The sequence below is a fragment of the Stomoxys calcitrans genome, chromosome 5 (genome assembly GCF_963082655.1).
Source record: "Stomoxys calcitrans chromosome 5, idStoCalc2.1, whole genome shotgun sequence".
Taxonomy (NCBI): domain Eukaryota; kingdom Metazoa; phylum Arthropoda; class Insecta; order Diptera; family Muscidae; genus Stomoxys; species Stomoxys calcitrans.
In genome coordinates, this window is record NC_081556.1 from 62,173,658 (window position 1) to 62,191,508 (window position 17,851).

General features: G+C 38.8%; 1 protein-coding gene across 1 annotated transcript; it reads left to right on the plus strand.

Moving 5' to 3' along the window:
* Positions 1-8,392: 8,392 nt before the first annotated feature.
* On the plus strand, positions 8,393-11,815 carry LOC106084908 (phosphoenolpyruvate carboxykinase [GTP]). The gene is made up of 2 exons (XM_013248876.2): positions 8,393-8,682; positions 9,571-11,815. Exons 1-2 carry the CDS (start codon positions 8,651-8,653, stop codon positions 11,474-11,476), a joined length of 1,938 nt encoding a protein of 645 aa, XP_013104330.2. The 5' UTR covers positions 8,393-8,650; the 3' UTR covers positions 11,477-11,815.
* Positions 11,816-17,851: the final 6,036 nt, after the last annotated feature.

A 17,851-nucleotide genomic window follows, 5' to 3' on the forward strand; every position in this document is an offset into this window, starting at 1 on the left:
ATGAAACTCCAAACAATAGATGTGTAACATCGGCAGAATTTAAATCCCATTTCCAACAGTTGCTTAATCAGCCGCAGCTATCCCCAGACGTACATTATGCGCATATGTACTGGATTAATGAAGACTTGGATAAGGATATAACTATACTTGAGGTTAAAGAAGCTCTGGCAAAAGCGAAGTTGAATAAAGCACCCGGAAAGGACCGTATAACATACGAATTTTATAAATTCGCTCCAGAGAACCTTTTAGAAGAAATAACCAAGTCCTGCAATGTGATCTATGACAAAGGTGAACTTGACCCATCGTTTTTCAAAAGCATTGTTTATCCAATTCACAAAAAGGGAGATATGTCACAGCCAGGAAATTACAGAGGCGTATCCTTCATGAATTGCCTACCAAAGATATTGATGGGAATAATTACAGAGCGATTAACACGATGGACTGAAAAAAATGGAAAACTTAACGAATACCAAGCAGGTTTTCGGAAAAACTATTCCACGTCAGATAACATCTTTTCATTATCCTCAATCATCCACTTCAACTGGGACAAAAACAAAAAACATATGCATTTTTCGTTGATTTTAGAGCTGCTTTCGATAGGATATCACGAAAGGCAATGATTTATAAGCTACATAGCATTGGTGTATCATCGAAGATGGTAAAATTTATTGAAAATGTATATGAAAAGACTAATTTCGCAGTATGGACAGGAGAGGAGCTCTCGCATGATTTTTGTACTAATACAGGTGTCAAACAAGGCTGTCTCCTTTCACCACTTTTATTTGCACTTTACTTAAATGACCTGAATGACTTCATTGGCGGTGGAACAAACTTAGAAGTCTTGAATATTCGTCTGTTACTCTATGCGGATGATATTGTTATTTTGGCAAACGATGTAAACGTATTACAACGGATGGTAAATAAATTAGAAAATTACTGTAAACTATGGAATGTAGAGGTGAACCTGAACAAGTCCAAAATAATGATTTTTAGAAAAGGAGGAAGAATTTCAAAAAATTAAAAATGGTTTTATAAAGGCGAACAAATTATTGTCACCTCTGAATACTGCTATTTAGGCATGATTTTGACACCAAAACTTAGTTTCACCAAGCATATCCAAAAACGAAATCAAGCGGCCAAAAATAGCATAAATTCAACATGGAAAAACTTTCTATGTAATCAGAATGTATCAGTCGCCGATGGAAACTTTTTCTTGCAGTTTGTAGAGCAATTCAAACATATGGGTCCCAGGTATGGGGGTTCTCTAATTTCGAAGAAGTGGACAAACTCTGTTTATATTTCCTCAAGAAAAATTGCCAACATTTACACCCACTTATATTCTTATGCTCGAAACCGGTGTAGAAATTGGACACGTATATACCCATGGTACACTCCTAAAATATTTGCATCGAGCCATGTTTGAATACAACGAAGAAAGGCTTCCACATAAACTTGCAAAACTTATTCATCGGCGCCAACTCTTCTGGGCCAAGGGAATAAATGAACTTACATATGTTGGAAAACAATATGGAGCGTCTTGACTACAAATCAAGTCATACTTGGATTCAAAATAGTGAGCGTTTACTAAAAAACCTGCGATCAAAATACATCGATGGCTATAGGGCGAAAGCAAATGAAACGAGAAGGTTCTATGGTAAACTTGATGCATCTGTAGGTCAATTATACCTGAACAACTGTTACACCCAAGACGAAATAACGTGGATATTTAAGGCCAGAAGCAACATGATAAAACTGAATGAAACCCGTTTCCCTCAGAACTCAAACCCTCGACGTTCAATGTGTAATACAAACGAAAATGAAAGTTTGCAACACTTTTTATGTACATAAATGTCCCGCTTTAAGGGAATTCCGAATTCAATACTTCCAAAAGGTTTTAAATGGTATCAAAATAGATTGGAAATCTTTAGTTAACTTTATAAAAATCTGTGTTCAATACAGAGAACAATCGTTACACGAGTTCAACTTCTAAACTATGAACATCTATCACAGATTTATAGCATTTGAACAGTAAACTAACGGCCGTAGGCCAATGTCATAAGAAATATCAATATGCTATTCTTATTTTTATTTTTATTTTAAAACTTAACTTACATATATTGCAACCAAATTCTTATAAATTATTAAATGAATGAAATAAAGAATACTACTACTACTACTACTACTATACTTTATGGGGTCTCAGACGAATATTTCGAGTAGTTACAAAAAGAATGACGAAATTAGTATACCCCCCATCCTATGGTGGAGGGTATAATAATAATAAAAGCGGTTTGTGATCAGTTAAGATCGTAAATTCTTCTCTCTAAATATTGTTAGCAAATCTGCGGAGTAATGAACTAAAAGATTTTCAGATTGAAGATATTTCTTTTCCTGTTCAAAACTTGATTTTTGCTCTCATCCTTTCTTAAAAGACGTTGGCTCTAACATGTTCGATTTATTCCGGAAAAATCATTCGCAAAATGTAATTAAGTTCAAAAATGCCTGCAGCTGTTGTTTGTCTGTAGGCTCAGGTGCTTAAGAAATTGTTCTAGTCTTTTCATATGTCGGCTGCACTCCACTTTGATTTATTTTAAATCCTAAAAAGGAAACTTCTTGAACAGCAAAGAAATCTGTTCTTCCCTTTAGCTTTAATCCGGCTTCTTGTTTGGCCCGACATCTTTTGAACCGTTTTACCACCAATCAAAATATCATCGAAATGCACCACAACCGATCTTCCATAATATGTTGGAAAATACTGGGTGCTGTTGAAATATCAAACGGCAATCTGGTAAACTCAAACAATTCACGGTGTGTGTTAATAGTCTATATTCTGACCAATTCGTTGTCTTCTTTAATCAGAGTGTACTCCCTATGCAAGTGCCATTGTCACCACAAATGCGTATGGTATTACCTGGCTTTATAACTGGAACTATTGGAGTAGCACAAGTAGGAACGTGAGGCTCAACACAGCCTAATAAACAGGGACCCGACGATAGAACCATTCCTGACTTTGTAAAGATTCCGAAGACTAGGATAGGCAAAGACAGAAAAGTCAATGGAGCCTAATGAGCAGGCGATGAGACCATCACCCACCCCCCAATAAGCCCATTTTATGGAGGACTAATGATTGAGTTTATTCAGATAAACCTCCACTGGAGCAAGACAGCTATCACGCTCTGATGGAGAAAATCAGCAAGGGCAAGATTAATATTGTATTAATTCAGGAGCCATGGACGACCCGGAACGACGTCTCTTCAATGAAACATATCAACTATCAATTATTCTATGCTAACACTGGTACTTGGGAGAGGTCCTGCGTTATTTGTCATAAAAATTTTAATAATGTATTCTACCCAGAGTAGTCAACATAGGATGCAACAGTGATGGGACCAGGAGACGGTGGATCATATCTGGCATCACTTTATCTGGCTGTTGACTCTCCGACACTGCCAACTACGTCGGAGCTGCAACGGCTAATGAGGAACGCAAAATAGACAGGAAACGAGGTACGATGCGAACTCTCCCCGCCTTCGTGGGGTAGTTAATATTGGTAACTTATAATTGGTAACACCACTACCTTGGTTAATAGGATTAGGGAGGAGGTTTTAAATGTGACAGTATGTTCGGAAAATCTAATCGATGAGGTTCAAGATGGGAGGGTCTCTATGGAGCACTCCTTCTCTGACTATCGCTACATTAGGTGTAAAAATAGCACGACCAACGCCAAATCTGATAAGCTTCCGTAATAAGTTGAAAACCAACTGGCCAAAATTTGGAAAACTACTCAGATGAAGACATGGGAAAGATAATTTAGATTGTCCAAGCATAATTTAGATTGTAGGCATTGACAACAATATGAATATCAGGTCTGCGACTGCACTAGTGGAGTCTTTCGCAGATAGTTGTCCTCTTCGAGAAAGAAAATCAGCCCAAGAAAACCACGGATGACCGGGGAGATTCGCAATGCTAGGAAAGAGTTCCGCAGACTTTATGTGAGAGCACGTCGTTAAAAAGCCCAAGTATGTGCCTCCTGGAAGGTTTTCTGCGACCAGGTCAGGCGTTTGTCTCAAAATCCCATGTCTAAACTAAAATGTCAGCAAACGACATGGAAGTGAGGGCAGAGACAACGGAGTACATGTTGAGGCTTTTGATGAAAAGCCATTTTCCACGTGATACTACGGAACTCACGGAAACACCGGAATCTTGGAATAATGAGGTTGGTCGAGGCTTATCAAAACGGAATTTATGGTCAAGGAAGCTTTGAGGAGCTTCAAACCATTAAGTCACCCAGACCTGAAGGAATATTTCCGGCGTTACTATAGAAGGAGGCCGACTATCTGGTGCCTTATCTAGCCAACATTTTCACAGCGTGCATAGGACTTGCATATACTCCGAAAGCCTGGCAGTTGGCAAGGGTGGTGTTTATACCGAAGCCCGGCAAGGCAAGTTATGCGACAGATCCATAAGCCTCGCGTCCTTTCTACTCAAAACCATGCAACGCATTGTGCACACCATGATAAAGAGTAGGACATCCAGCGAACTGCTCAAATACAAACAGCATACCTATGTCAAGCGAAGGTCGGTGGAAACTGCCCTGCATGAAGTTGTGCATAACATAGAAGAATCCTTCGAAGCCAAAACGTACACACTGGCGGTATGCATTGACATTGAGGGGCCTTTAACAATGTGCGGACTGACACACTGATAAATCCTTAGACCAGTACTGGGTGGATGTGGATAAATTGTGTGTCCCATGGCATAGATATAAGGGAGAAAGTGGCACAGGGCACGACACATGGGGCATTTTCTCGCCCCATCTATGGGTGACCACCATAAATGACCTATTACGGATGGTGACTAAGGAGAGATTTGAAGCAGTCTGCTACTCAGACGATGTAATACTTCCTTGGGCCTGAATCCGAGGGTGGGCCACTAGATCTACAAGAGCGTAATTAGACCAATATGTACCTATGCCTAGTTTGTTGGACTGCGATGGAGAAAAAGTGTAACTTAAGGATAATACAACAGGTTCAGAGAATATGTTGTCCCTGCTTAAGCGGAGCGATGAGGACCACGCTCGCCTAGGGCACTGGAGATTATTCTAGATATCAGTCCCATAGACGTAAAGACTAAGTGTGAGGTTATGAGACTTAAGGCGATGGGAGAATGGATTGAGGATGGGAGCAGCTCGTACCATCGCGGTATAATCGAGGCGACGTTAGGAAACCTGGATGGAATGGAAGAGGTTTTCGATTGGATACCTGAGATGAGCCTTGAGGTCGAGTGCTAGGGGCTGCTGCCAGCGGCACATTCTTGGACTGACGTAACCCTATTGATGCCATCTGGCCATAAGAGCAATAAGAAACAGGACGGTAAAGTCCCAAACAGATTTGGACTGTAAAGAGTTTAACGCCTTCTCTGAGAATGGCACAAACTGCATCTTTTGGGTTCAGGGCCATCCCAATCACATGTAACAGAAGTGCCAGGCGGTCGACAGGACATGGGGTGATCCGGATTGTGAGAAGACGAGGCTATTACTGAAATGAAGCAAGCAGGATGTCTAAAAGCTTTTGGTATCATATTAGGACACATAGGTCTACGAGCTCACAAAATCTGCAAAATCGGCGCGGCAAGTGATAGCGGCTAACGACGAAAGCCTGATTTATTTTTGCAAGAAATTCCTGATTTAAATTTTGTTTTTCGAGGTTACTTTTTAGTATGTAAAACGCACAACAAGTCGATTGCTGGCTTAGGTGTACATCCATAGTGGCATGGGGCGGATTAATATCCGTACCCTCTTCTCAACACAACCTAAGTTGTCCTTCGAAAATTGCATTGAATTCTAATAAAGATAACCCACTTTCGACGTTGTAAACAGGACTGGTTATGGAATTTTCCAACTCATCGAACCAATTCCTTCCTATGGGAGCTGGTCTGCTTCCTCGCACAACTAACAGTCTGAGCCTTTTGTTTACGGCACCTAAAGACATTGTAACCTGCACTTTCCACAAATTTAAAATTTTTTCCGTTGTGTTACACTGAGACAAGTTGTAGAGTTTCTCATGAAACTTACTCACACTCATAATTGACTGGCATCAGAGTCAATCTCCATTTCTACTTGTTTGTCACAAGTTTTCACCACTCTTTGGATGGATATGCTATTTATTCCATCGTTATTATATACTCTTGGTTTCCGTCGTTCGAGGGTAAGTCAATTTGGTTAACACATTTCTTACTCATTCCTCCTGTATAGTTATTTTTCGATGATCTGGTCTTAGTGATACACATTTTTAATATGTCCACGTTTTCTGCAAAAGTGGAGGATTAATCTGTCCGTTTTTGAACACTCTAACCCTTTAACCCACACACCAATCTATCGCGCAACAATGCATCCAAGTCTTTAAAACTACAACCCTCCACCTCTTTCTGGTAAAACTGGAAACGCTGTATGATTTGATTTGGCGGTGGGCAAAAATGTTTAGCTAACAAATCTATGGTCTTTTTAAACGTGTATGTATTCTCCAAAATATTGTCTGGTTTGATTGTGGATTTTAAAAGTATGTATGTATCCGACCTACATGGGATAAAAATACAGCCGTCATCCGATCCAGGTAAAATTGTCAATTTCTCACATCCATTGGGAAACTGGTTTAAGCCACCGTATTTTGAGCCATCCTACTTTCCTGGACTTTATTTTTCACTCGCCGTCAATTAACATAACTTTTATTTTGCAAAATATTGGGTTGCCCAAAAAGTATTTGTGGATTTTTCATATAGTCCGCGTTGACAAATTTTTTTACAGCTTGTGACTCTGTAATTGCATACTTTCTTCTGTCAGTTATCAGCTGTTACTTTTAGCTTGCTTAAGAAAAAAAGTGTAAAAAAGCATATTTGATTAAAGTTCATTCTATGTTTTATTAAAAATGGATTTACTTTCTTTTAAAAAATCCGCAATTACTTTTTGGGCAACCCAATACTTGTTTACTACAGCCGGTCGGAAAAGGAAGAAAGCGAGGATTAGGAAAAATCAGGGAATGTCAAAACAATCAATTTCCACGGTGGCCATTCTTAACTATACTACACAAGATATATTTCGAAAAAGTTCATCTTCGAACTTCACCCGCCTAGGAACAAAATAGAAGCTGTTCAAAGTCTCAGCTCAATATCTCTATTTTGTAAAACTGTAGCGTGATTTCAACAGATATTGGGACGGTTATGGCTTGGGAGATTTAGATTTTTACCACAATCAAGAATATATTTTCTTTGGTCGGAAAGGGATATTTCGATATCCCTTGCAAACGATATCCCATCCTTCGGTGGTGGGTATAATTAAATCCATTATAGTGGAAAAGTAAATACCTCCCGTATATTGATTTCAGAAATTAATTTTTAAACGTATCCATATGAAGCTGAACCAAAAAGACTTTCCTTGTAGATTTCTATATAAATAAACGATTCTAAAGATTAGGACCGTTGGGCAAGTCTGAGTATAAAAATGCTTTATTAGATGATTATTGGATTAATAACCACCAACGCAACACATTAATATTCAAATAATTTGAAAAATCTTAAAATTTTCTTTTAGTTTCCAAGACGCATTTTTTCTCAGAAAACTGTGCGCTTCTTTTTTTACTGCGTTGAATACAAGGACACATGGAAAGGTGTGGCAAATTTAAAGGTCAATAGGACAATAATTTGTTCGAGCAGAATATACAAAACAAAAACACGTCCATAAAGCAATAACAACTGTAGATTGAAAGACGTAAAAATTATAGTAGAAAAACAATAACAATCACCAAGCAAAACAATGTTTTCTAAAAATTATCAACACATACTGCCGCAATATCAATCAGGTATGGTGAACGAGTAGACGCTGGCGGGGGCTGTATTGGCAGCTATTTTGGTTCACAAAGAAAAGAAATGTAGCCGGCTGTTGCTAAACACATTGCTTTTTGTTGTTTTATTGTTCCGAAATCTACTCGACAACAGGAGAAAACACCATAAACAATACCTATAAACAAAGAACGTCGCACACAATCAAATATAAAATGCCTGTTGAGATAAGAATACAAACAATAACAAATCGACGAGCCTCCATAAAATAGCCAATCAGCGACGTTTGACCCATCGGTTCTCAAAACAAGCCACATTCCAAAAGCAAATGCATATACCAAATGCCAACACAGGTTCCGTACACGACGCCACCGCCTTAATACGCTGACAACGAACGGCGACGACGCTCTCGGCGATCATTGATGTAGTAGAGATAACACAACAATAACAAACCGAACCAAAGCGAAGCGAACTAACGAGTTCTAGCAGTGTCTAGAGGCCAGCCATCCTATGTCTACAATGCTAGCGTACGGAGTATAAAAATGCTCTCAAAGTGAAGCAGTTCTATCAGTTACTCGTGGCCTGAGTAAATGGAAAGATCAAGTGAACACTTCAGTGGTCTAAGAACAAAATTACTTTTTGACAAAAAACTCTGGAAAAACATATGAAAGTTGTTTGAAATCTGACTTTAGTTTAATAAAAACCAAAAATTGTGATAATCCACTTGTGATCGTGTTAAAAAATTTTAACATATTAAACAAAAATTTTGATACTTATTTTCTACGTCCTTGCAATCAAATAATAAATTGAAACAAAAATGCCTGAGCTCATCGAACAAACCAAAACCATGTAAGTAATGTGCATAGGTAAAATCAAAATAATTGGACAATTATGCGTTACGAAAAAAACAAAATCCTTTTTCTCAATAAATACATATTTTTTTGACATGGGTATGAAGTAAAAAAAATTCACAAGATTCATATGGCAAAAGAACTTGTGAAATGTATTAAGGTGCTATACCAGGTACTACTTTCTTCTTTTGTCGAACTCTAAAAAATTTTATGAAAAATGTGTGAATTAAGCAGCCTTTTTTTAATTGGAAAAAACAATTCTGCACAAGTGTTAAAATTTTCCTGAAAGTAATCGTATACAAATAAAAATGTTTGGGTTAAGGGTTTTCACATCTATTGTGAATGTGCAGAACAGAGTCCAACCCCTTTAGTCACCGATTATTTATACCCTAGGCCGTCACTGTAGTACACGGTATTATAACTTTGTTCACTCATTGCAACATTGCAAAGAAAGAGACCAGCCATTGTTATGGCTAGTCAGATATTAACCAGATTTAGCACATGATGTTCTATACGATGTATATGTAAAATTTCATCAAAATCGGTCCAGAATTAGATATCGCTTCTATATACATTCATAAATCTTTCATCTAGTATGACTGTGGTAGCCACATATTTAGTCAGATTTTTGCACGAGATATTTTTTTTTTTTTGCGCTTGTTCATCGAAATCGGTTCAGATTTTCTAATAGACTTCAGTTTATGGCTTCAGTTTAGTTTATGGCGGTAAAAACCATAAACTGAAGTCTGATCAGATTAAGACACAGGTTTCATGGTGGACTTGGTGGTGTGAGTTATTATACAGTGGGCTCCGCCTGACTTCTGCTTTCTTTACTTGTTTTGTTTTTTTTTTGTAATAAATTGGTATTATTTTTTTCTTCTTACAGTTCCAATGGAGTTTCATCTATGCAAAACAAATTGAAACAGGATAGCTGTGGTCTTTACAATCACATTCGTGGCATCAATGTGTCATATGGCTCCGTTCAAAGGCTTACACCCAAGGTCCATGCATTCGTCGAAGAGTCCGTGGTATTGTGTCAACCAGAACAAATACATATTTGTGATGGATCCGATATGGAACACAAAATGCTTTTGAAACATATGTTGGAAGCTGGCACCATTGTGCCTTTACCAAAGTATGAGAACTGCTGGCTGGCCCGTACAAATCCTGCCGATGTTGCACGTGTAGAATCTAAAACATTTATTTGCACTGAAACGAGGGAAGAGGCCATTCCCACCCCTCAAGATGGTGTGAAGGGAACATTGGGCAATTGGATTTCTATAAGCGATATGGAAAAAGCCATCAAAGATCGCTTTCCAGGTTGCATGAAAGGTCGTACGATGTATATCGTGCCCTTCAGCATGGGCCCTGTGGGATCTCCCCTCTCCAAAATTGGCGTTGAAATCACCGATTCCGCATATGTTGTGGCTTCAATGCGCATTATGACTAGAATGGGCGCCAATGTCTGGGAGCAATTGCAAAAAAAAGAAGAATTCGTTCGTGCACTTCATTCGGTTGGTACTCCTATCAATGGTATTGTCGAGTGTAACTCATGGCCTTGCGATCCTGAAAGAACAATAATTTTACACAAACCCGCTGATAACTTGATCGTTTCATATGGCTCTGGCTATGGTGGCAACTCGCTTCTTGGCAAAAAGTGTTTTGCTTTGCGCATCGGCAGCACTATTGCCAAGAAGGAAGGATGGCTGGCCGAACACATGCTGATTTTGGGCATCACTGATCCAAAAGGCGTGAAAAAGTACATAACAGCAGCATTCCCTTCGGCTTGCGGTAAAACAAATTTGGCTATGTTAAACCCAACCCTGCCCGGCTACAAAGTGGAATGTGTTGGTGATGATATTGCTTGGATGAAATTTGATAAGAACGGAACTTTACGTGCCATAAACCCTGAAAATGGTTTCTTTGGTGTTGCGCCTGGAACGTCTATGGAAACTAATCCAATTGCTATGAACACCGTGTTTAAGAACACAATTTTCACAAATGTTGCATCAACCTCCGATGGAGGCGTTTATTGGGAAGGAATGGAGAGTAGTTTGGCTGAGGGTGTTACTGTCACCGATTGGTTGGGTAATCCATGGGATAAGGACTCGGGCAAACCTGCAGCGCATCCTAATTCGCGTTTCTGCACTCCAGCCAATCAATGTCCAATTATAGACTCCGCCTGGGAAGATCCTGCCGGTGTGCCTATTAGTGCCATTCTTTTCGGAGGCCGTCGCCCCGCAGGCGTACCACTTATATACGAAGCCCGTAACTGGACGCATGGTGTATTTATGGGAGCCGCAATGCGTAGTGAATCTACTGCCGCTGCTGAACACAAGGGCAAGGTAATCATGCACGACCCATTCGCAATGCGCCCTTTCTTCGGTTACAATTTCGGAGACTACGTGCAACACTGGCTCAGTATGGAGGCTCGTGGTAATGCCCCAAAGATCTTCCATGTCAACTGGTTTAGAAAGGGTGCCAATGGCAAATTTATGTGGCCAGGATATGGAGATAACGTTCGTGTCCTTGAATGGGTTCTACGCCGCATAGATGGTGATGAGTGTGCTGCGGAATCCGCCATTGGCTACATACCTGCACAGAATGAACTAAATTTGAGTGGTATGCCGCAAAAAGTCGACTTGGCTGAACTTTTTTCCCTGCCAAAAGATTTCTGGAACAAAGAGGTTGAAGAAATTCGAAAATACTTTGAAACTCAGATTGGCTCAGATCTTCCAGCTGAAATCTATAACGAATTAGATGAACTGAAGCAACGCGTTGCCACTATGTAAATACTTCATTTATTATTTTCTTAGACTTTGTCCAAGACATCTTTCCGCTACCTGTTTGGCACTGAAGTATTTATCTATGCCCAAACAATCCATTATAGTGTAGATTCATATACATCACACCGCTGTTTCAATTAATTATAAATATATATATATATATTTTAATTTATAACATCGCTATTAATTATATAAGCATTATTTTTTTTAAGATTTTTGCATTGTATTGTACGAGTATTTAATAAATACTGTATTTGCTATATCTGTAATTGCCCTGTAGTTGTAGTCAAATCCATACACAACCACGATTGGAAAAATTTAATTTAATTAAATCGTGCACCTAAATATCTATATGTTTCAAAATATATACATATACACAATTTAAAAAAAGCCTTTAATTAAAACAAGTAAAAACGTGTTAAGTTCGGCGGGCCGAACTTTGGATACCCTCCACCAAGCTTATAATAATCATCCTATTTTAATATAACTCTACTACTATACCCATAGCTATGTCTAAATAAGGGCTGGTCTCAATCATATTTTATTCAGGTCCCGGGAATTCAAATACGAGAAACAGTTTAGCGAAATCAGGCAAGAAAACTGCTTTTTATTGGATTAAGACCCAAAATTAGAAGTTCGGTCTATATGACAGCTATATCTGCATAGTCTAACCTGATTCGTATTGGGGTCGGAAGTCGGGAGGCTTAAAATAACTCACTATTTCAAATTTCAACGATATCGGGCAATAAATGCAGCTTTTTTGGGCTTCAGACCCTTAATCGGCATATCGGTCCATATGACAGCTATATCTAAATATCGTCCGATCTTTACAATATCTGGGTCAGATGGCGGGAGGCTTAAAATAACTCACTGATTCCCATTTCAGTGAAATCGGGTAATAATTAAAGCTTTTATGGGCGTCGAACCCTTAATCGGCATATCCGTTTATATGACAGCTATAACTAAATATATTGCTATCTGAACCATATGCAAATAGGGATGTCGGGAAGCTTAAAATAACTCACTGTTTCAAATTTCAGCGAAATCGGTTAATTAATACAACTTTTATGGGCTCAGACCCTTAACCGGCTGATCGGTCTATAGGTAGCTATATCTAAATATAGTCCGATCTGAACCATATTAAACTAAGATGTCGCGAGGATCAAAGCAATTCACTGTTTCAAATTTCAACGAAATCGGGTAATAAATAAAGCTTTTATGGGCTTCAGACACTTTATCGGCAGACCGGTCCATATGGTAGCTATATCTAAATATAGTCCGATATGAGCCATATTTGGTCCAGATTTCGGAAGACTTAAAATAACTCTTTAAATCGAGAGATCGGTCTATGCGGCATCCAAATCTGGACAGATCTGGCCATATTGCAGAAAAATGTCGAGGTGCCTTAGTTAACTGACTGCCTAAATTTCGCCGATATCGGACAAAAAATGCGAACGGCCTAACACAACTCACTTTCCCAAATTTTGGTTTTATGGGCTCAAGACCTGAAATCGAGAGATCGGTCTATATGGCAGCTAAATATATTCAAATCTGCACCGATTGGGGCTAAATTGAAGAAGAAAGTCGACTGGCCTAACAACGCAACTTACTGTCCCAAATTTCAGCAAAATCGGATTATAAATGTGTCTTTTTTGGACCTTAAATCGACGGACGGATCTTTTTGTAACACGTCGAAATATGCGCCTGAGACCCCTTAAAGTATATATATTCTTGATCGTCATGTCATTTAAAGTCGATCTAGCCATATCCGTCCTTCCGTCTTTCTGTCGATAGAACGCTAACTTTCGAAGAAATAAAGCTAGGCGCTTGACATTTTGCACAAATACATTTTATTAGGGTAGGTCGGTTGGGTTTGTAAATGGGCCAAATCGGTCCATGTTTTGATATAGCTGCCATATAAACCGATCTTGGGTCTTGATTTCTTGAGCCTCTAGAGGGCGCAATACTCATCCGATTTGACTGATATTTTGCATGTAGTGTTTTGGTATCACTTCCAATAACTGTGCTAAGTACGACTCAAATCGGTTCATAATATGGTATAGCTGTCATATAAACCGATCTTGGATTTAGACTTCTTGAGCCAATAGAGCGCGCAATTCTCATCCGATTTGGAAGAAATTTTGTACAACGGCTTCTCTCATGACCTTCAACTTATGTGTCAAATATGGTCTGAATCGATCAATAGCTTGAAACAGCTTCCATATAAACCTTTCTCCCGATTTTGCTTCTTGAGCCCCTACAAGGCGCAATTCTTATCCGAATGAACTGAAATATTACACAATGACTTCTACAATGTTCAGCATTCATTTATGGTCCGAATCAGACTATAACTGATATAGCTCCAACAGCATAACAGTTATTTTCAATATTCTTTGTTTGCCTAAAAAGAGATACCGCGCATAGAACTCTACAAATGCGATACATGGTGAAGATTCGGCCCGGCCGAACTTAGCACGCTCTTACTTGTTGAAGAATATAGCGTGATTTCCAAAGACAGACGGACGGACATAGCTAGGTCATCTTAGATTTTTACGACGATCAAAAATATATATACTTTATAGGGTCGGAAATTTATATTACAATGTGTTGCAAACGGAATGACAAAATTAATACACCTCCATTCTTCGGTGGTGGGTATAAAAATAATTAAAAATTGGGCAAAATTTAAATCGATGCTTGTCGCCATTTTATATTTTACACAACTATCATCAGCAATCCTATTTCAGCCGGTTGTACGTTCCGTATTGACCCGATGGTATCATTCATCGGCAAGGGCTGCCGCCTTAGTGTTCAACACATTCCTACAACAACAGTGGCGACATAAATGTCTTGGCTGCGACCGAAAATTCCGCCATAGGTGCACACCCAGCTTATGGCTCTATTACAATGCGTGCAGTTGTCTTATGACTTGTCAAATTTAGCACATGTAGAGTTGTACAAGTTGTGTACGAAACTAACAAATGAAAATAACTTTTCAGAATAGCACATTTATTTTTTTTTTTATTAGAGCGTGCTCTATTCCTTCTGACAAAAATATTAAGAAATCAGCTGTTGTTGTAGTCAGTCAAATGAAAGCAACCCCAAATTAAACTGTTTTAATAAATATATGATTTAACCAGCTTTCTCACAACTTTAACAATTATAACTCATAAAAAAATCAGCTTTTGCTCAAATTTTTAGGTTATATCATACGAAAATAACATACAGGTGTGATAGCAAAATGAAGAATCGTATGTAAATTGACAATTTTGGCAAACATTACATGACATGTCATAAGACATCTACATACCGTGTAATTGCGCCTTTAATAAAGTACATATTCTCTGAAATTAAACGTTTTTATTTGCAAATAACTTTATTTCATTTTGCATGGACATACATTGCAAACATACATTTTCATTCGTAATTGCAAGAAAATATTCTCCAAGGTCTAAATCCTTTGTTCCACAAAGAAAATGTCATTTGAGCTGCGTACCTGCAACCGAAGTTATCGGTAGCGAAAATTTAGCCAGAGGTGCATACTGCCCTTTATAGATAACTATCCGAACCGGTCCCGCTCCGCTGCGCCTTCTTTTACTTTATCTGGAACAAAATTATGTTTTGAATATGTATTTTCGACAATTAAAGAGCCTTTAGTGAAATAACATGCTATGAAAGTAGTATATGTATACCGGTTGACTAACTGTATAAAAATATAAATGCCTTTATCTGAATCCTGTACGATCTTTATTGGTATAAGAATTCCCTCGGAGGGTTTAGGGTCATTAACGTTTGGGTGTTCGATATACTCTTCTCTCAAAAGTCTTTATTTCAGCCGGATATTGTCATGATGTCCGATTTGGGGGTTTTTCGGGGTTGAGGTGGTCCCCTAGACACTTATCCCTGAAAAAAATATCAGCATCGAACTCAAATATAATTTATTGAAACCCCACATTGCAATTGGTTTAAGGGGAGTTTATGAGATGAGGCATCCTCACACATTTGGCATCAACATTTTTATGCTTTGGGGGATATTTTGGAAAAGGGGCTGTGCCCCAAATACCTGGTCCCACATTTGGATATCATATTCGTTTTCTATTCTCAAATACCTTTATTTGAGCCCCACATTAACGTGGTCGTGCTCGATTTAGGGGTGTTTTGGGGAGTGGGTTGGTCCCCCAAACACTTAGCCCTGAAAATATATCACCATCGTTCTCTACTCTCAAATATCCTTATTTGAGCCCAATTTTGGCGTTGGCCTCAAAATTGGATATCATTTTTTTTCAATCTCAAATACCTTTCATTTCAACCCTTTTTGCAAGGGGCAGCATATATGTCCGGTTTGGGCTAAGGGCCCTAAAAACTATCAACATCGAGATCCACTCCCTTTGATACCCAAATTTTTATGATGAGCAAATCCATCCCATTTGGGGGTTTTCGTGGGAGTGGGACGTCTCCCAGGCAGTTGGTCCCGAATTTTGATATCAGATTCGTTCAAATACCGTTCATTTGAGTCCCATATTTCCATAGTAGCAAACATGACCGGCTTGGGGAATGCTTTGGGGGATGGGGCGGCCGTTCAGTGACTTGACGCCAAAATTAAGTATCAGATTCGGGTTCTACTCTAAAATACCTCTTATTACAGCCCCATATTGGAATGGTCAGCAAATACGTCCTATATGGGTGGGGTTATGGGGGTGGGGTGGCTCCATAGACACTTTTTCCCGAAAATGTATATCAGATTCCTGCTTTACTCCCAAAGACCTTTCATTTGAGCCCCATATTGCTATAGCCGCAAATTTGTCCTCTTTCGGAGGTGTTTTGCGATAGGCGGCTCCCCTAAAAACTTGGCCCCACATTTGGGTATCAGATTCGTATTCTACACTCAAATACCTTTTATCTAAGCTCCATATTGCCATGGTCAGTAAATAAGTCATTTTTGGGGGTTATTTTGGGAAAGGGATGGACCCCCAGAAACTTGGTTTCTCATTTGGATATCAGATTCGTATTCTATTCGCAAATACCTTTCATTTGAGACTCATATTGCCATGGTCGGTAATGTCCGATTTAGGGGTGTTTTGGGGCTTGGGGTGGTCCCCCTAGCACTTGGTCCGACAATTGGATATCAGATATGTTTTCTTATCCTTAATATCTTTCATTTGAGTCCCATATTTTCGTGATTGGTCTAAATATATAATTGGTTGGTTTTAGGGTGGGGCGGCCCCCCTAGATACCCCATCCGTAATTTGGACACCAAATTTTTATTTTAAGGGTATTATAAGAGAGCACACAAAATTTGGCTTAAATCGCACCACCCACCACTGAGGTCTGGCGTTTCTGAAAAAATGTAGTACCCTATTTTCACCACGGGATCATTATGCACCATCAGTGAAAATTTTATGGAAATTGGTTCAGCCGTTTTTTGAGTCTACAAGGTACACACAAACAAACATACAAATAAACCGACAAACAAACACAAATTGATTTTTATATATTGTATAAAGATTTTTGAACAAGAGGTTTTCTTAAAATTTAAGACACTTTTGATTTAAATAATTGCCTGGATGTCATATCCGCACTTGCAATGTAACCAGAATAAATCATAAGAATAAAATAATGACTCCAATGATGAAGCTACTATTTTAATTGTAATTTAATGGATAAATGAATAAATAAATAATTCGTAAACTTATGTTTCAAAAATTAAGGCAATGGGTTCGTTTTTACCACACGAAAGCAATCAAGCATCCGCTTTTTAATAGAAACAAAGTCTCTTCTTTAAATTAAACAATTCTCATAATAGATAAAACTCTTTCTACGTAGGCATTATCGCTTCCGACGTCACAACAAATGCTTACAGTTATTTTGTTCATACGGCATTTTTCATTTTCAGAAATTCAGATGTGTGAGTCTAGGTCAGGTTAGGTTAGGTTTAAGTGGCAGTCTGCTAACAGACTCACTTAGGCGTTTTCGTCCATTGTGATTGCACAGGAACATAAGAAGGAAGATGCCTTCTGGTCCCTACCATTGAACTATCCAGATCGCTTTAAAACCCAGGCCACATAGTTTTGGAATGCTCACACCCCCCCTCTTGATCCTGAAAACTTAGTTTACATGTACCTACAGGCATACCCACAATTCCAGCTTCCTGGAATGTCTAAGGTAATTCCTAGTCTAGCAAGCTCATCTGCTTTACAATTCCCGGCACACACAACAGGTGAATCTTGAACTGTTCGACCATCTCGTTGTGGGATCTGCGACAGTCGAGGGCGGTTTTTGCGTTCAGAAATACGTTCTGCAGGGATTTAATGGCTGCCTGGATGTCTGAAAAGATATTTATGCCAATCGTCGTTATGACATTATATCTTAGCCATTCCACCA